General features: G+C 32.2%; 2 protein-coding genes and 1 long non-coding RNA gene across 7 annotated transcripts; 1 reads left to right on the top strand and 2 right to left on the bottom strand.

Moving 5' to 3' along the window:
* Positions 1-3,184: 3,184 nt before the first annotated feature.
* Positions 3,185-4,775, bottom strand: LOC140816721 (uncharacterized). Its single transcript, XR_012114614.1, has 3 exons — positions 4,671-4,775; positions 4,132-4,479; positions 3,185-3,843 (listed from the first exon to the last, which is right to left on the bottom strand). It is a non-coding gene; the product is annotated as an uncharacterized lncRNA (long non-coding RNA).
* A 1,473-nt stretch (positions 4,776-6,248) lies between these two features.
* On the top strand, positions 6,249-9,166 carry LOC140816867 (uncharacterized). Its single transcript, XM_073176350.1, has 4 exons — positions 6,249-6,478; positions 7,623-7,730; positions 7,886-8,053; positions 8,888-9,166. The coding sequence occupies exons 1-4, from the start codon at positions 6,377-6,379 to the stop codon at positions 9,008-9,010; spliced, it is 501 nt and encodes a 166-aa protein (XP_073032451.1). The 5' UTR covers positions 6,249-6,376; the 3' UTR covers positions 9,011-9,166.
* Positions 9,167-9,570: 404 nt separating this feature from the next.
* Positions 9,571-15,246, bottom strand: LOC140816262 (uncharacterized). 5 transcript variants are annotated; one of them, XM_073175396.1, is made up of 9 exons: positions 15,131-15,246; positions 14,883-15,000; positions 14,713-14,791; positions 14,497-14,612; positions 14,263-14,410; positions 13,376-13,716; positions 11,631-12,021; positions 10,039-10,116; positions 9,571-9,709 (listed from the first exon to the last, which is right to left on the bottom strand). In XM_073175396.1, the coding sequence occupies exons 6-9, from the start codon at positions 13,702-13,704 to the stop codon at positions 9,659-9,661; spliced, it is 849 nt and encodes a 282-aa protein (XP_073031497.1). In that variant the 5' UTR covers positions 13,705-13,716; positions 14,263-14,410; positions 14,497-14,612; positions 14,713-14,791; positions 14,883-15,000; positions 15,131-15,246; the 3' UTR covers positions 9,571-9,658. The 5 variants fall into 5 exon arrangements, with proteins under 5 accessions (XP_073031497.1, XP_073031496.1, XP_073031498.1 ...); XM_073175395.1 differs by having other exon boundaries at positions 14,495-14,791; XM_073175397.1 differs by having other exon boundaries at positions 14,580-14,791.
* Positions 15,247-19,954: the final 4,708 nt, after the last annotated feature.

Genomic DNA, 19,954 nt, shown 5'->3' with positions numbered 1-19,954 from the left:
GTCATATCTTACATTTGGTAGGATGAAATACATTTACGAAGTCGTTAATCGCACGTGCGATTCATATATTATTGTTCGTTTATCACAAATGATTGAAAAATATATGATATCTATTGAACAGAACATAATTGTTACTACAAACTATAATTATTGTGTGCAATAACATATATTCGGCTGAATATTGATGTTCATGGATGTAAAAGTCCATTAAAAATTATTAAAGTTCAAAGTGGATTGGGATTTAATAAAAAGTGGATAATTTTTTAGTGCCATTATTTTTGTATTCTTATGATCATATGCAAGATCACCTTTATTATATGAATTTTAAATTCAGGAGAGATGGACATAGAATATGTATAGATAAAGGGGTATAAATATTGAAAAAAAAATCATTAACATTCATTATTCTATTTTTAATTAAAAAATTATAATGTGTATCAACTAGGGATGTTCAAACTTCATTTCGGATAAAATCGAAAATCCAAACCCAAAAAATCGAATAACGATTCAAACCGAAAACCGAATTTTGTAATTCGGATATAAATGTTAAAACCGAAGTTTATTTGGTTCGATTTCGGATTATATATGTCAAAACCGAAAAAATCGAAAAAAACAAAATTTCATTAAATTAATAATTTTTTTATATTATATATTTTGATACGATATTTAGTGAATTAAAAACCATTTTGAATAATTTTTAGTTGATTGTTGTTTGTTTAAATAATTTAGACCTTATATTTAAATATTTTACAAAGAAAACACATAGAAAGTTAACATGTTATATTTTACAACATATTTATATTATTAATTTAAATAATTATAAAAAAACGAATTAACCGACCGAAATAACCGAATCGTTTTGGTAAAAAACCGAACCGAACCGAAGAACAATGGTTCGGATATCGGATTATATATTTCTAAAACCGAAAATCGAAAAAATCGAAATAAAAAACCGAGAAATGAACCGAATCGACCGATGAACACCCTTAGTATTAACGCATTTTTGTGCGTCATATATATATATATAATTATAAATATATATATATATAAATATATATATATATATATATATATATATATATATAATATATATATATATATATATATATATATATATATATATATATATATATATATATATATATATATATATGGATCCATTGGATTTTTTATATGTTATCTTTAATTTAGGTCCATTCACTCGATTAGGGACCTCTTTAAAATATTGGGCCCATTTTTCTTCCTTTTCTTTCTTTCTTTTTCTTTTTTTTTTTTTTTTAAAAAAAAGAACTTTGTGTACATATGCTTTAAAAAAAGAAGAAGAGGGAAACTGACTTTGTTTTTGTAATTTTGTATTTATTTGCCAATTATATATATAAATATATATCACATTTTCATTTAAATCCATTTTATAAATAGAAATTACCTATAATTTTTACACATTAAAGATCCATATCACGTTGGATATATTAGAGTTCCAACTAGTCCAAAATCTATAGGTCGAAGTGCAAAAAATAAACTATAATGACCAAACATTTTTCAAAAATGGTATTCTACAAAATTTTGAAAGATAATCCATTGTAGAAAATTGAATTTCAAAAGTACATTTTTTATTTAAAAAAAACCTCAAATTTTTTTTCTTATGATTGAATTTATCAAACATTTGGCAAAAACTTGTGTGAGACGGTCTCAAGAGTCGTATTTTGTGAGACATATCTCTTATTTGGGTAATCCATGAAAAATTATTACTTTTTATTGTGAATATCGATAGGATTGACCGATTTCACAGATTAAGATTCGTAAAACCGTCTCACAAGATATGTACCCCAAACATTTTGGTTCTAAAATTTGGTTTTACTTAATGGTATAACTTTCATAAATTAATGACGTGTAAATATATAAATGCAATATACACAATTTATTTTTAAAAAAATATGCAAATCTATCGATATTTTACTTAAAATTAAAAATTAACTGGATCGCATCTCTTATTTTTCGTTGCGTTTAGAAATTGAGATATAACTTGTAATAAAATAATAAATTATCAATGAAAAGAAATATTTATGACCGTATAACCTAATTAACTAGCTCCATGATATTGGCTTAATGCAGTATTGGTTGTCGTTTCCACACTTCACCAAAGTATATGTTCAGAAAGGATTTAGTTTGGACAAAAAATTTTGAGATTCGGATTTGTGAAAATTGTATTTTTGATCTTATATATTTACATCTTTGTTATTTCGATCTTTATGCTATTAATTTTCTGACAAAAACTAATGTGAAACGGTTCACGGGTCGTATTTTGTGAGACAAATATCTTATTTGGGTCATCCATAAAAAATTATTACTTTTTATGCTAAAAATATTACTTTTTATTGTGAATATCGGTAAGGTTGACCGTCTCATAAAGAAAGATTCCTGAGACCGGAGACCTACTCTAAATTTCAATTTTAATAATATATATTCCAATTTTTGACAATTTTAATAATTTTTCATCGAGAGTATTGATGTGACAGAGCAAACATTAACACAATATCACCGTCACTTCAGAGAAATGATTACATTGCCTTAAAAAACAAAAGACAAACAACCCAACGAAAACAGATTAAATTTGAAATAGATTAAATTTGAAATTTGATAACTTAGAAGATCAATATCACAAATAAATAAATATATAAGATCAAAATTGAAGTTTTTCTTTTGGATTTTAAATAACCCTAAAACGTTCATGTGAAATAAAAATTTCTAACAACTCTATACAAACACGACCTTCACAAAATTTTAAAATGATCTTTGTGTTCAAATCTAAATAGAGTGGGTCTCATGTGAAACCGTCTAACGGATCATAATCTGTGAGACGAGTCAACCTTATCCATAATCACGATAAAAAGTAATACTCTTAGCATAAAAAGTAATACTTTTTCATGGGTGGTCCAAATAAGAGATCCGTCTCACAAATACGATCTGTGAGACCGTCTCACATAAGTTTTTGTTATTTAAATAAAGTGATATTAAGTTTAGAAATAAATTTGGAGGTACTAAATTCAAATTAAAATGCACGTTGACCATATTCATTATCTCTTAATCACGTCAATAAATATCCACAACTTTCAATACTCCCTACCAAGATAACAAGGGTAGATGAGATCCTACTTATGTAGCCTATCTTCACTTCATTTCAACGGATAAAAAAAAAAATCTTGCACACATTCAATTTCAAAAAAAAATGGGTCCTATATATGTATGAGTAAATCTTGACCAATCATCCTATCTTGGAGACAATGTCCACACGAATAGGATGAAATAAACCGTTAACAAGGACGACCAATTATGAACTAAAATCCAAGTCCTAAGCAGTAAAGTCTCACATAGAAGAGTCATGCCGCCTTCTTTCCACTTGCATGGATCGAAAAATTCTTGCAGCGCAGATTCAGAAGCAAACTTGGAATGGAGAGGAACGACCTTAATGACTCGTGCTGGAGAGTGTTCCGGCTGAGGATGGTCAGGGATAGAGGTAGGGGAGGCATCGATGGTTGGAGTGGGGGACAGCGGAAAAAGTGGAAGCACGTGTCTTGATTTCATGTCGCCACTGACAAGATGCATTGTACTTCAATATCCTTGGTGGCATGCCATCCATGTTAGTCGCATCATGTTGGATGCTTGAATTCGTTTCTCGGGTGGATTGTTGATTGGCCATAGAAGGAACGTTGGTTTACTCGACAGACGCGCCTGAGTCATGATTGGCATGCAGTATGGAAGAAGACCCGAAGCCAGTTAAACTGCGCACCAACCTTTATCAGTCTATGCAACTCGAATATCTGACACGCAAAAATTCGTTGTTGGCTGCTAATAAAGAAAATATTATGTCAAAAACTGAAAGGCCGGAAAGTTAATTTTGCAGAAAACCAAAGATGGAATTGATGAAGGGATAGCTGAAATGCACCGAAAAGAGAAGAAAAAACCTCCAAGAATACCTGAATAGCTACAAGAATAATCTATTATCGTGGAGAAAATAAATAACCTCCAGATGCGACAGATCAATAACTCAAAACCACACTTCATCTGTAAAATTTAATCTGGAAAATTTCTAAATCATATTCAGAAGATATATAGGGCAAGCATATAACTTACTTAGTAATAGTTCTTCTTGCTTTCCAAAAGTGTCTCTGACCTATTATTCCCACAACATCGTCAGGTCCAAATAGAGCATCAACAATTGCTTTTGAAATTTTCAACGTGTGATTAAAATAAGAGGGACGGGATTGAATGGAGTTGCCTTTTCTCTGTCATTTACTTGACTTGGCCTGGAATTTGTGAAAAATGGAACGGCAAAGTCATCTTCAGCCAATTTTTTTCTCGGCTCTATTTGTGCTAACGGATAGCTCAACTCAGAATATGGGATATACTGCTTCTCAAACACTAGTCTGGAAGGCTGCTGGCGAGAGGAAAAAATGACATAAACTCTATCTACGCTTAAATCTGACAATAACTGTGTATCAATGGACTACAAAAGATTGCACACAGCATAGAAAAAACAGGAAACCTGATCTAATGACGATGACTGCATTCAAGTAAAAACATAAAAATATGAGGCAAAGGCTAAACGTACAAAAAAGTATGAAGCCACCATATTTCAAAAGAAAGAACACGAAGAAACTGAAATTCATTACCTGGCTCAGAGGAAGAAACTAAATTTTGTTCCTTGGAGGTGCTTTTGGCCCTCCTTTGTCTGTATCATTCAAATGAAGCCTTGGAAACATTGGCCCATAACTTTTCTGTTAATTGTCCCATATCGGTTGGATAAATAACTTTTGAGTGGCATATATTGGTTTGAACAATCCTCTCCCCTTGAGCTAGCTTTTGGTGTTGAGTTAAGTCCAAGTTCCAATCTTAACATTTTCCATCATCTTTGCCTCTCTTCATCTCGACTATCTATTTTCCAATATTAACCCACTTTTTTCTATGATTTCGTTTTCAAATTTAAGCATCAAGAAGAGTGTCAAGTTCACACTTGTTGAGATCTTCAACAATTCCTCACAGGTCAACATAAAATATCGAGTCCCATATATCAAGATCAAAGCTTTTTCGTTAAAAATAGGAAACTTCAAGAAACTTTACTTTGAATCAAAGCACCCACTAATAAAAACGTAAATTACAACAAACTGGTGAACATAAACTGAATTCATGACCAGAAACTTAATTCCAAAACCGGCCAACTTAAGAAAACATCAAATACTGCTTTTCTTGATGAATAAAAAAAAAAACAGAGCTGGACCCACTCGCCATAAAGCAAAAATTCTCCGCCAAAGTTGATTCTTCTTCCTTACTAAATTGTTATACTGCATCGTAGAGGGATGATGCATGGTGGTTTGATGTTTTCTTGCAACATATTCAACGAGGTTGTATTTAGATAGAAGAAATTGAGTGTATTTGATTTAAAATTTACATCTCAGATCTATTGTATGCATGTAACTCAAAATTATAATGAAATATTTGAAATCAATTGTGTTACATGACATATTTTTTTGGTTCGATTTTAAATTTATCGTCCAATCTAATTATTTAAAATCATCCATAAATATAAATCCTTATATTAAAATGAAATAAACAAATTAGGGCTAACTTCAGTTTATATAAATGAACTATTTTAATCATATAAATTAAATTATCTACATCTACTTTTTTAAAAAAATTATATTATTTACATCTATTCCATGTGAGTGAACTCTATATTAATTTAGGTTGCATCTGAATTAAGTGATTTGAGACGATAAATTTCAAATTTATTGATTTATTATCATATAAATTAAATTATCTACATCTACTTTTTAAAAAAATTATATTATTTACATCTATTCCATGTGAGTGAACTCTATATTAATTTAGGTTGCATCTGAATTAAGTGATTTGAGACGATGAATTTCAAATTTATTGATTTACTTGAATAAACAAAATAAAATTCGGTAAATTGCGATGAATGTCAAATGTATAAAAAAATAATATCACTGAAATTACTTATCAAATCAAACCCATTCCAATAAAATCATAAATCCAAATTCAACCTCGTAATTTTGATAACTATTACATACCATTTCAATTTTTTAGTTTTAGAAACCCTAATCATAGGACAAAATTTCGGTTTTGGTTTCGATTTCGGTTCCGTTCAGGGGACCGTGGTGGGGTGCAAGGGTTCGCAGGTGTCGAACCATGATCGACGACCACAAATGAGTCTAGCGTATAAATAGAAAAAGAAATCGTGGTTTAATCCCGATGTCGCGTTGGGATGAAACGCGACAATTGTATTCAGATACCTACGTAAAAGTAGAGCAAGGACACGAGCGAGAATTCCGGAGATTCGAAGTTTTTACAGTCAAGAATGGTGAACTACATGTTGATGATCAGCGCGGAGCTTGAGAATCTCACTGACCTCCAGCCTCAGGACGGTTGCGATGATGCTAACTTCGCCTACTACTTCAAGGTATCTCCCTTTTCTTTTTTTTGTCGATTTTGTCCACAACTTTTGACTAAATCGGAGATTATTCATGAATTATGGTCGTATTTGAACTTGTATGTCGGATTCGGTAGTTCTGATCACCCATAGGTTGCAATAGATTCTCAGTTTTGTCGCTTTATTTCGATTATTATTTATGTTTAGGTTAATGCGTTGATTTGGTTTCCTCTCTGTGTTTTTCAGGGGCAGAGATTATTGTACGCCTGTTTAGTTTAGTTTAGTTGTCACTTTCATTTGCTGTTTAATCATCCATTTTGGATTATAGTTTTCATGCTCAACTCATTTGTAATTTATTTGTGGAATTCCATGCCTTCATTGTGATAGTATGCTAATATGGTGTTGTCAGAATTTTCCCCTATATTTTTCACATTGCATTCTCTGAGTGTTAGGTAAAGATTTTGTCTAATTTAGTTGCACTGACTTTGAAATAGCTTGAACCTAATCTACATGCAGACAGTAAACGTAAACCTTTACGCATGACTGCATGAGCATATGAGGGCAGGTAAATTATATGATGTTGCTGAGATTTTGTGGTTGGTATTGTCTGGATTTACATCTCTGTAATTGCATCCTGGTCTTTCCAGAATAGTATGTCCTGTTTCCTGATGTGTATTTTACAGCTGGTAACTGTCAATGTGGTGGGCTGGAAAGCTAAATAATATCCGTTGCTATTCGTGTAAATGTCACGCCTAATTGTTTCATATTAAATTCTCTTTCAAGCTGTTAAATTAGTGTGGGGAATGGGGATCATCGTTTGAGCCTTCGTTTTGATTAATGTAAATTGTTAACTTGATTTGAGTATATGTAATTGACATTTGTTTATTTCCCATGTTTTAGCATAAAAGAATTATTATCACTTTGTAAAATCTTTTATGGTCATCTTGTTTGGCATAAGGCGTGTTTCAGCTTATTTACATTATGGATCATGGCATTTCATGAATATCACAGAAAATGACCATTCAAATGGGATTTAGATCTGATAATGATTTTTAAGTTATCTTCACTGATTAAACCTTGTTTTGAATATACTTGAAGTAGAATCGGTAACAATTTTCATTCTTTCAAAAATCATTCCTCACACTTTTGTGTACTTTTCATCTACTACATTTAGCTGAAATGTGGAAACTGTGGAGAAGTGACACAGAAAGAGACTTGTGTTAGCTTGAATGAGACAGTTTCTTCTACAAAAGGCAAGGGTGAAACCCATCTTGCACAAAAGGTAAACTCTCCCTGACACACACGCGTAAGAAATTAAGAATAATATCTGGCAACATATATTTTTGTTTTCTTAAATAACTGTTAGACTAATTGATTTAGGTTTGGCGAGGATAATTTGTCATTTTATAGTAATTTCTTATTTTTTTCAACTTCTAGTGCAAGTTTTGTACTAGGGAAGGAACTGTGACTATGATCAGTGGCCGGGGCCGTCCTCTTACTCAGGCAGATGCTGAGAATGGAAAGTCTGCTCCTCTAATGTTATTTGACTGCAGGGGTTATGAGCCTCTGGACTTTGTATTTGGTAGCGGGTGGAAAGTTCAATCAGTACGTCAAATTATTTTTTATCTGGTTTGAGTGTGAAAACATTTTTTTCTCATGCATCTTCAAAGCTTACTTCATAATTAGTAGAGTATTAATTTCTTATATACAAAACTCGATGCTCTGCATTTATTGATAGAAGAAGGAAATAACAATACACAAGGGTGGAGAAAATAGTTGATGTTTTCTTGCTGCTAATAAAGGAGTTTAGGTGATGATAATTCAGGAATTCTATCGCAGTGATAGTTTTTATATGCCTTTTGCCCTTAGTTATGACAGCTTAGTATTCCAAGGCCCTATAAATTTTATCTCATTGTTTGATTGCTAATTGGAGAAAGGAACCTACAATGTCTATGTTGAGGTATCGATGGTTGTACTCAGATACTTTTGGTTTGGCTGATTAAATAGAGTAAACCTGAAAAGAAAACGTAACATCAAAAGGTTCACCAATAAATACAATAGAATATGGAAGAAGGAAAAGCTCTGTATCACAAAGTTTACACTTCAGTGTGGTTCTGTTCCAAGTTTCGTTGCTTTCCTTGTTGTGAGGAGCACAACCATCAAATGGGGGAGCAGGGACAGTTGAATAATCAACTTCCTAACACGAAAGATTACAAATCTTTCAAGTTTTACCTCCCAACTGCTTCATGAAAAATTGAGTTGGCCAACTAAAATTTTAAGCTCTCCTTGCAACTTGTCGATTATTTTTTTTGCCAATCTTGTGCTTTCTTCTATTTTTTATGAAATGTAACTCTCTTTCACAAACATTTTGTCATGATTCTTTTGAGTGCTGCATTGTTGCTTTCGTTTACATTATTTACTCGTTTTATTTCCCCTTAGATTGAAGGAACAGCGTTTACAGATGTTGACTTGTCCGGAGGGGAGTTTGTTGAATATGATGAAAAGGGAGAATGCCCTGTCATGATCTCTAACCTTCTTGCAGTATTCACTGTAGTTAAGTAACTAAAACAATCTCTTCCCGAATTATTCTAGGAAATAAGTTGGGCATCGGCATCTAACTGCTACTAAACTTGTATGTAAAAGGATGACATCTTTTGTGTGATTGTTACCTGTTGTTTTTCTGCACTTCAATTTTATGCTACACTTGGTTTTTTGGTTTGCCTTGTTGATTGGGCCTAAAAATTGACACGTGTTCTCTATAAAATGTGAAATAAACCAGTCAGATATATACTTTTGGTCAAATAATTTTTTGTTTTAGAATCTTCATTGCCTTCTCATTTGAAAAAAAACATGCAATCTCGTGCATGCGACAATATGTCATCCCTATTACGAGAAAATGTAATTTGATTTTTAAATTTTCCAAATTTGGTTTTTATTTTATTTTAACAAGAGTGATTCAATAATAAAATCGAATGTACACGCAAATAACGTGTGTATAAAATTGAGTTTTAAATTAAATCAATTTTAAAATAATAATTTAATTTTGGAAGCGCTAAATTTTAATGCTATTGGCTTAATTTTATTTTATTTTTATTTTGGAAGGAATTGTAATTTGTAACGCAGAGTGTCAAATTGAACCGTTCATTCATTTGCGCTGAACAAGTGTACAAATTTTCAAATATCACATTTTTACGATTCCTTAACATTCCTCTACTCCGAGTCTGATTCCATGTTGCCCATAGCCTTCAAGCCTCTTGGTCTCTGAAAATGGGGAAGTGATATGTCGATTAAAGAATTTCAAAAAAAGAAAATACAATTTATATAATACCCCTTATGATCATGAATTTGAGTCCATTTAGATATTCGATGAAGAAAATAGGATATTTTTATGTGGTGCTAACAATTTAATAACAATCTTGGTAACTTCATAATGTTTCAGATTATGTTCCTACCTATTATCTGTATATAGTATATACCAAGAAAGATATATGATATAATGAAACTAATACGAAATATGGACTTAGGGGTGGGGTAAGTTATTCTGGTTCAAGGTTTCTTTAGGCTATATCATGGAGAAACAAAGAGAGTACCTTCTTGGAAACTTTCTTCTCCCGAACCTCGTATCGTTCAAGGGTTAGATCACATAACCATGAACCTGGGCATACCAACTGCAATTGCAACCAAACATTCAGAATCAGACCGGATTTGAATCCAAATTCCGATGGATATACAGGATAACACTGTTTCTTCAATATCTCATGTATTTTAGTAAATGTCATATTTTTAAAAGCATGTATCTTGATGAACAATCTAAATTTATAAGATGACGCAAAATGGAATTCACAATGACATGCATAAAATATTGTACATGAAACTGATTGAATGTTTTCGACATTGGATGGTAATAAAATATCAGATGTTAATCTTGGTGCCCAAACTATGAACCACTAATGATAGAAATTGACTCTTGAACCTTTTAGTGCTTTGTTTACATCGAGTTGGTGGTGAGACAGAGTGGGTCATCCAATAACATATATTTAAGCTTTATATACATATATTTACATACGTGAAAGAAAACAAGAAAAATAAACCCCACCAAAATTAATAATTGGCAAAAGCATATTCCCTCCACAATAATAATTAATGAAAATAGCAAAGACTCGCAGGGTAGATGGAAAATTCAGAAATTTATTCAACGATGGCTTTTAGAAATGACAAAAGGGTAACTACCCAGAAGGGGCGACCAGGCGTCTCAGTTGGGAAAAAAATTTCTAACTATTTGAATTCCAGCTTCCTCCTACCTACCCTGCCAAAAATTCCTGGATCCGCTTAGTGGATAAAAAACATGAAAGTCAAAAACCAACTCTCAATCGTTGTTTGTTAATAGTTCCATTTTAATCAATCTTCGTCTAGTAGGAAGTAGCGTTATGAGATACGAAGTACAAACTTCTAAAAATACCGCCCGCGGCAATTCAGGATCACGAGTTTAATTTCAAGCAGGGCATAACAAATCTGGAAAAACATTAGCCATGATATGTCGATTACACTCATCTAGTTTATATGTGTGTGTGTATATATATATTTAATTCCGTTCCATCATGTCAAGTTTAATGCACAATACTTGGCTACATAAACATTAAACAAGCAAAAAGCACATTCCCGTACAGACATGTCATCCCATTTATTCACAAAGGAATGGAGGAAAGAAGGGGCACGTTATGCATGCTTGCATCCCTTGTCTAGCCTCACACTAACATTTTGGGCACACCATTTTGATAAAAAGTAAAACAAGTTGCTTTTCCACGGCTGAAACCACCTAGCCTTAATAAAGTTTGTATCGAATTGCTTATCATGGTTGCCTAAGGTTTCTGATCGCAGAGATAGAAATGGAAAACTAGTAATCCTTGTTTTTGAAGAGATGAGTAAATGTGGAAAACGCACTTATAAAAAATCCAATAATGAAGCATAGTATGTAATACGAACCAAGCGGAAGAGTTGAAATAAATGAGCCAACCTAACTAGCCACGAATAAATGGAAACAGTGTAAACAAAATCACGGGTGAAAGAGCAAAGCATCCTATACTTTCAGCACAATGCAAGCAACTAATTCGAGGTAATGATAAATAATGGACTTATTTGAACGCAGCAAATAGAGAAAAGAGAGGGGAGCAGTAAAACTAACATTGACTGTGCGCTGAATTAACTTGGCTCGTTTCTTTGGCCTTTGAGGAAGTTTGGAGCCTTTAATTGCCATGAAATCCTCTTCTTTTTCCTTATTTGTCAAGGCGATCACAAACTTAGGCGGCCACACTATGGCGACAGGCTCATTACATGACAAAAACCCACCATTCTTCCCTTCATGGGCTGTCTCCGATGACCCAGAACCACCACTTCCGCCACTGCCCTGGTGGTGATGGTGGTCATTTTGTTGATTACCATTATTATTGCTATTCTTTTTATTGTTGGGGTTGGTGCTGCAACTAGCTTTGATCTTATCACCACCTCTATCCGGTGAAGCCAATCCCTTCACGCCGTTGCTATGTCCCCTCATACCAATCCAACTCTCTGAATTCCTAAAGGAAATAAGAAATTACAGGTTAGAACGACATATGCATCCCATCCAAGTGGAGAGGGTACAAGAAAAACTGACATATTATGAAGTTACCAAAAGTACAAAATACTTTCTACTTTAATTCACAGATTATAAAATTTTGCTCCAAAACAAGTAAAATAACGCAGCAAAGGATCATCACATCATATAAAAAAACACGAGACATTCACAACACATAAATCAAATTACAGAAAAAAATTACAACCCAAAAGCTGGTCATAAAAAAAAGGGTTAACTTTTTTTCAGAAAAAAACTAAAGAAAAATAATTGGTGGAGGTTAAATTACAGGAATAACCTTGTAGGGTAGTTGTATATCACAAGGTGTGGCGTAGAAAAATGAGAGCCGTCAAGGTAGGGTGTGGTTGTGATTTGGGTCAGCTTTTATATTTAGAAGGCTCGAGAATTCAAGAAATTTGAGAGACTGCGAGAAATCTGATCTAAAGCATAAAAACGATGCAGAGTTGGGAAGGAGAAACTTCAAGGATATTAGAATATAATTTTGTGGCAGAAAATTGGGGCCTTTGGATCGAAACAATATGTCTGAATTTTCTGAAGAGTATACGTGTCCTAAATTCACATTAGTAATCACCTAATTCCTAATTCATTCATTCATGAAAAAGGAAGGGGATCTCAAAGGACAAATGGCGGCCCACTTTCCAAAGTTTCCATTATCAACCACTGCAGATAAAATATTAAAGCCTAATATGTTTTTGTTTGCAAAATAAATTTTTTATACCCAAAAAACAAAATAAATACTATTTTTTTTTTAAATTTTCACGTCTTAAAACATATTTCCTCACTATTTTTACAAATATCAACGTAAATATTAAATGAACTTTTCCTTGCCATCAAGGAAAAACAGTTTTATATTACGACGATGTCCCCACAAAAAAAAAATATTATTATTTTAAAATTTAATATAAATGCATACCAAACTTAACAGCAAACTGATGATGCTGCGCTCCGTCATATTCCCCTAATATCTCTTAAGATCTATCTTCTCAAAAATTATTTATTTAATAAAACTATATATTTTTATATATTATATTCAGTTATTTCATAAATCTTACAATTACAATATATGATCAACTTAGGATGTAATAGAATTAAAGAAAGAATAATTTTTAAATGGATCAAAATTAAAATTTCATAAATAGAAATAAATCCTAATTTGCTTATTTTTTTTAAACAGAAAATTACTTAGTAATGTAAAAAAAATTAACAATTAGAAAACTCTTTTAAACTTTTTAAAAAAACTAAAACCTGACAAAACAAAATCTCAAAAATCTAAACGTAAAAATAGGGAGAGAGAAAACCTCAAAATTCGATGAGAAGGTGAGGGCGGACGTTGACGGAGATTCACACTCACATTCCCGTTGGCCTTTTCTGCATTTATCTGCTGAAGCCAATTCGGATCCTTGCTTAGATCCGATCTGATTACCCGACGACTGACCCGGGTCATGGGTCGACCGGATCCGGAGCTTGAGCCCTTGTTCGTTTGGATCTTCATGCAGCGCAGCCTTTTCCTATTACCCCACTGCAGCACGAACTCGGACGACATCATAGAGGTTGTTGACCTGGGCTCGGATCTCAACAATAGTGGCCCTTCTCTATTATTGGTGGATTGGCCATTGTTCCTCTCCATATTCAAAATCACCTGTTCAATCCAATCACATTTCCGCCATTAGCGTTAACGGAAGTTCAGATTCTGTTAGCTAAAAGTTCCTCCGAGGAAAAAAAATGCAGAATTCAGCTGACAGATGGCTAAGGATTGCTCTGTAAGCTGCGCTTTGGTTATATGTTTTGGCCAAATGCAGAGATAAACAAGAATAACAAGGGGGAACCCATAAATTTTACAACACCAGGAATTGACGAAGAAATGGAAATAGATTTGGGTTTCCGGCAGGGAGGGGAGGATGGTAAAACATGCAGAACTGTCTGGTACTCTGGTTTGGTTTTCTGGGTTTTCCGAAGGAATCGAGGAGAAACTGAGCAAAATTCTGTCATATCCAAATGCAAAGGAGGGTTGAAAAATATGAAGAAAATAAGTTTGGTTGGCACCTTCGCCTATGAAAAATTTTAAATCAGAGAAGACGATATCTCCAGATTGAGAGGTAGGAGAAGATGGAAATGGATGCGATTCGGGGGTTAAAAGGCAGATATGCGCGGGCGAGTCACCAAATTCCATCACCATATCCATTACCTGGAGATTTCAATTAAAACACGGGACTGTACGGATTCAGCGGAGAACTCTGTTTTTTTCTCCTCTTTCACTGGAAAATTTGACGAAATCGATCGTAATATTCTCTGAGAATCGATACCGAATAACACCGAAACCGATTGCTCTGAATCTGCAGTCACAGAAGGTCAATATTATGAGAAACAATTCAAATTCAACAATCTTTTCCGATGTTTACTGAGATGAAGATTTATACACCTTGTCTACTCTGATTTTGGCGGAAAAATTTCTGATGATTTTCTCACAGAAAACTTCGAGCAAGATGAATTGATGTCGTGTACTTGACCAGAGACTCGAAATCTACCCTTCAGCCTCTGTCAACTCACGGATACAGAGATTTCAACCAGTCATTCGAACAGATCCAAGCCTCGATTGCAATCTTCGACATCAATTTCAACGGGAAAAACAACAAACCTGAGCTTCGATCTAAGGCTTTTGTATTTTTTCCGATGTTTACAGAGAAGAAACTAACATCAAATCTACGCAGACGAACCTGTAAAACAAAAATTAAGAAAATAAACTCGTTAATTACGAAGAGAACACAAAAAGAACCACAGAAAGGAAACACGATGATGATTACAAACCTCTGCGTTCAAATTTCTTTCGAGAAATCCAATAGTTCTTCAGCCTTTTCAAAGCCTGGAATCTCATCCAATCGTCCACAACTTCTTGAAAACGACTTCAAATCGCTTGAAAATGCACCTGTGATGCATAATATACATACATATTACATGTTAAATCCGAGACACAGAACTCATATATCTTCGGAAAACTCAAAAACAGAAACAAAGACCATCTTCTGAAAACTATAGATTCACTGCATTTCACGCACCAGATTTTTCATTTTAATGAATTTTCAAAAAAATCTGACAAAAGAAGAAAATCGAGAGAGAAGCTCTTTGTTCTTCTTCTGAAGAATGAAAAGAATATGAAATTACTCTTTCTTTTTTACTTCCGAGCAACAATCCCATTTTTATACCCTCTCGTTTACACTTCGCTCTCTAACTCGATCTACACGGTTGAAAATAATTAACGGCCTGGATTGCTTCTTCAAAAAAAATGGAGACGCCGTTAGTGGTCCCCAATTCAACACCGGATATCTCGTAACGACGTTAATGGACCAAACGGAATCAATATCGTGCTGTGAGATCGCTCAATATAAATATAAATATAATACAAGTTTAAGTATGGGTAAATTTGTGAAAAATACATCTGTTAAAGTTTGAATTAAAATTCAGTACTTAGCCATGTTTTTTTAAGAATTAGTACCTGACAATGCCATAACTTTAGTTTTAACTCCCCACAAACCCAAATTTATATTTTTGCCCTTATATTTTTTAAATAAATATATTATTTTATTCACAAAAATTTCATGGGTCTTCTCCATCTAAAATATATTTTTAAAATAAATATTTTTTCTAAATTATCACGGAATAAGAGTAAATACTTATTTTGACATACAAAGTACCTATTATTGGGTTTCAGATATTTGATTCCACTTTTTGAATACTTCAAATGTATAAGAAAATACTATATTTTCGATTAATCACCACAAATGTAGTCATTGTTGGGTTTTCATGAAAAATGCATCAAGATAACTTATTCGTGTAATTCTATTTTTTCAAAAAAAAAAAGCATAATTCATCATTTATCATGAAATACGATTAAATATTTATTTGACATATAAATACCTATTTTGGAGTTTCAGATGTTTGATTTGGCCATCTGAATACTCCAAATATGTAATAAAATACTGGATCTTCGAACATCACCATAAATTCATTAATTGTTAGTCTTTTCATTGAAAATGCGTTAAGATCATGTGATCTAATTTTTTAAAAAATCACAGTTTCTCACTACTCATAATGAAATTAGAAAAAAATACTTGTTTTGATCGATAAAGTACCTATTTTGAGGTTCCAAATATTTGATTTGGCCATTTCAATACTTCAAATGTTTAAGAAAATAATTGAGTTTCAAGTAATATTAAGTAACTTTTAATGGTGTCATTTGTGAAGATAAAATATGATACCTAAATTGGTAAAAAAAAATATCTAATTAGAATCTAAAAAATACATTATTTTATTCCTTAAATACTCATATCCAATTATTTGGGGATGTCAAAATATATTTTGAAGTTAATATTGAGTGGCACTGATGGTGAAGTAAAAATGTGATACTTAAATTAATACAAATGATACATAATTCGAGTTCACAAATACTTGATTTACTCTTTAAATACACAAATTTTATTATTTGAGGATGTCAAAATATATAGTTTGAATTTAATATCGAGTAGTATTTGATGATGAAATTAATGATATTAAAAATTCGATAAATAAATTGGTACAAATATACCTAATTTGATTCCACATATACTTGATTTTACCTTTTTAAGACTCAATTTTGATTATTTTGGGATATAAAAAATATATTTTCAAGTAATATTGAGTGACTTTTGATATGTTATTTGTGAAGTTAAAATGTGATAACTAAATTGATATAAAAAGTATCTAATTCGAGTCTATAAATATCCAAGATCCATTTGGATGACATGTTCATTTCATTTAATTATTTTTTTATTGTTAAAAAACAAATCCGCAATTAAGCATTGAACATTTTCAAGTACTTAGTTTTAGTTGCGAAATACCTAATTTCAATTTTAAAATACTTTTTTTGGTAAATGAGATACTCAGAATGTGTATTAAAATACTGGATATTCGAATATGCAACGTAATTTCACCAAATGCTCGCATTCCATCCAAGATGGATTTGGATGACATGTTCATTTCATTTAATTATTTTTTATATTTTTTAAAAAAATAATTTCTCAACTAAGCATTGAACATTTTGAAGTATTTATTTTTATTTGCGAAATACCTAATTTCAATTTTACATACTTGATTAGATAATTGAGATACTCATAAAAGTTAATAAAATACTGGATATTCTAGTAGGTAATTTAAGTTCACCAAGTTCTCGAATTTCTATCCAAAATGCATTTATATTACATGTACATTTCATTTATTTTTTATTTTAAAAGAAAAACAAATTCGAAACTAATCATTGAACCTTTTGAAGTACTTGGTTTTTTTTGCGAAATACTTAATTTCAATTTTAAAATAATTGATTTATTAAATGAAATCCTCAGAATGAGTATTAAAATACTGGATATTAGAATATGAAACGTAAGTTCACCAAATGCTCACATTTTCATCTAAGATGCATTTGGATGACATGTTCATTTTATTTAATTATTTTTTATTGTTAAAAAAATAAATTCGCAACTAAGCATTGAACTTTTTCAAATACTTAGTTTTACTTGCGAAATACCTAATTTCATATTTAAAATACTTGATTTGGTAAATGATATACTCATAATGAGTACTAAAATACTAAATATTCGAATATGTAACGTAAATACACCAAGTGCTCGCATTTCTATCCAAAATGCATTTGGATGACATGTTCAAGGACTTTTCAACAGCCGCAAAGCTTTGAAAGAGAAAAAAGGCTTAGAGCGAAGATTTGGAGATTTCCGGACAATGTTCTTCGAGAGAATAGCCCGTGATAGGAACGAATAGCATAATCCGTGGATTTAAAATTTACAGAGAAATATGAAGTCGGATACACGTCAATAGTCATAATACAATAGGTCGAAAGCTATGAGATTTAATAAACGACATGCAATTCACCATTAATAAATAATTAAAGAGATTTAATTAATTCACTGAGTTGAATTAGTTTGACATAACTTTAGAGTGTGTGTTCAATTGGATGTGAAATCTCGTCGAAAGCATAGATCATTGTCGAATGAATTAAGAAGATTAGCGAGAGGTAGGTGAACCGAGATTCCCAACAAATTCATTTCTCATTGAACTTTAATCAATCATTCTATCTTATTTATTTCATCATTTAATCCTTGAACCATTTCATTGATTTTTTATTTAATAATCATAGTAGTAAACAATCATCTGAAGTATCACTGCTAAAAAATGAATAACTGAGAATAATAATTGAGAAATACAGTTCTTAGACAATGAAAGTTTTGCTCAATCACTAAGCATGGAACATTTTGACATCGTGCACTTGCGATTATTGAAAGTCCATGATTATATTATTACTTGACATCGTGCACTTTGTGATTATTTCGATCTTGAATATTATTAATTGTTACTAAGAATTTTACAATGAAAGTTTTGCTCGATCACTAAGCATGTATTACATATTCATCTTATTTCATAATTTTTTTGGTAAAAAAATTCTCAAATAAGTATGAAAATGTGGGGACCCGGACGCTAATCAAGTTCTTAATCATCATTGAGACTAATTATCAATTATAAAACAGGGTCTAAATTTTTTTTTTAAAATGCGGAACGTAGTGAAATCAAACTAATATACATATCAGTATATAATAAAGTACAAGTCCTGTACCGTCTACAAATCAGTACAAACTATGGTTCAAAAACTAATATCAAGTGTTTAACCCCTATATACAATCCAAGTCCGGAGCCTCCACTCTAATCACGATCTCTCCTCATCTCCTGGACCTTGATCCTGTCCCACCTGTTGTCATGTACACATACAGACAAGACAACAGCCGGATAACTCCGGTGAGAATAAATCCCAGTATAAATCAACGAAACATGCAATCATATAAACACATATAAAGCATGTAATCAGGTAACAAATGTATGTATCAAAATCTGAAACATAAACAATCATTCAGACTAGACTCAATCCTAGTCTAGGGATCCCGGTTTCTAAATGTGGTATTCATATATCGAATTCCGTAATAGAAGGAACTCCGTTCCTATTACTCGATATAACCAAATATGGTGTTCCTATATCGAATTCCGTAATAGCAGAATTCCAATTCCTATTACTCGATATAACCAAACATCTGGTGTCCTGACCTATCCGTCATGGACTGTAGCTCTATCGCTAATATCCTTATCTCGAGACATCGTGCAATGTTCCCGTGGCGATTCCACCACTATCAGGAACTTCTGTCACAAGATAACTCATCTGATACCTGCTATCTATATTCAAGGGAACAAGTACATCAGTCAAATCAATGCAAATATCAATGCAATAAAGTAAAGTATGTGATTTAGGGAAACTTAAGTCTAATCCGACTCAAGTCGATCTCCCAATACCACATTGACTTATACCTTTATCTTCTCGCTCAGAAGAAGAAGAAGAAGTCCCGACTCTATCTCGGTCCATTCCCAATCTGGTAATACCAATACCGAACAGATATAATATCAATATTCAATTCAATTCAATACCTGTTCTGATTAATATTCATATCACAATAAAATCTGATCAATATCCATTAACTGATGTTTCGACGGTATATCAATACAGTCTCGATAACCCCGTCAGTCCGAACATCACTGATATAATACCAGAACTCATAATCAACATCGATACCAGTCATAATCTCAATAACAATACATATCTGATATGAATTCTCAGTCCAATCGATTCCAAAAATCATAACAATTACATAGTCAGTCCGTTTCTCATTCTGACTTCGATTCTATGATGTCTAACATGACAAGAACATCATATATGAATTCTATTCAATTCTGACAACATCATAATTTCAAAGCATATCAAAACGTAGCAAAACTTACGTCCAGTTGTAGCC

Source organism: Primulina eburnea, chromosome 16 (genome assembly GCF_022965805.1).
Source record: "Primulina eburnea isolate SZY01 chromosome 16, ASM2296580v1, whole genome shotgun sequence".
In the NCBI taxonomy this organism is placed as follows: Eukaryota; Viridiplantae; Streptophyta; class Magnoliopsida; order Lamiales; family Gesneriaceae; genus Primulina; species Primulina eburnea.
This window is presented reverse-complemented; position numbering and strand designations above follow the sequence as displayed.

Excerpts from the sequence above, each read along its gene's own strand:
- LOC140816867 (XM_073176350.1), top strand. The coding sequence starts at position 6,377 with ATGGTGAACTACATGTTGATGATCAGCGCGGAGCTTGAGAATCTCACT. Across the intron at positions 6,479-7,622 it reads ACTTCGCCTACTACTTCAAG|CTGAAATGTGGAAACTGTGG; the intron begins GTATCTCCCTTT and ends TACTACATTTAG. Across the intron at positions 8,054-8,887 it reads GCGGGTGGAAAGTTCAATCA|ATTGAAGGAACAGCGTTTAC; the intron begins GTACGTCAAATT and ends ATTTCCCCTTAG.
- LOC140816262 (XM_073175395.1), bottom strand. The coding sequence starts at position 13,704 with ATGGAGAGGAACAATGGCCAATCCACCAATAATAGAGAAGGGCCACTA. Across the intron at positions 12,022-13,375 it reads CCTTCTCATCGAATTTTGAG|GAATTCAGAGAGTTGGATTG; the intron begins GTTTTCTCTCTC and ends TATTTCCTTTAG. Across the intron at positions 9,710-10,038 it reads AGAAGAAAGTTTCCAAGAAG|AGACCAAGAGGCTTGAAGGC; the intron begins GTACTCTCTTTG and ends CCCCATTTTCAG.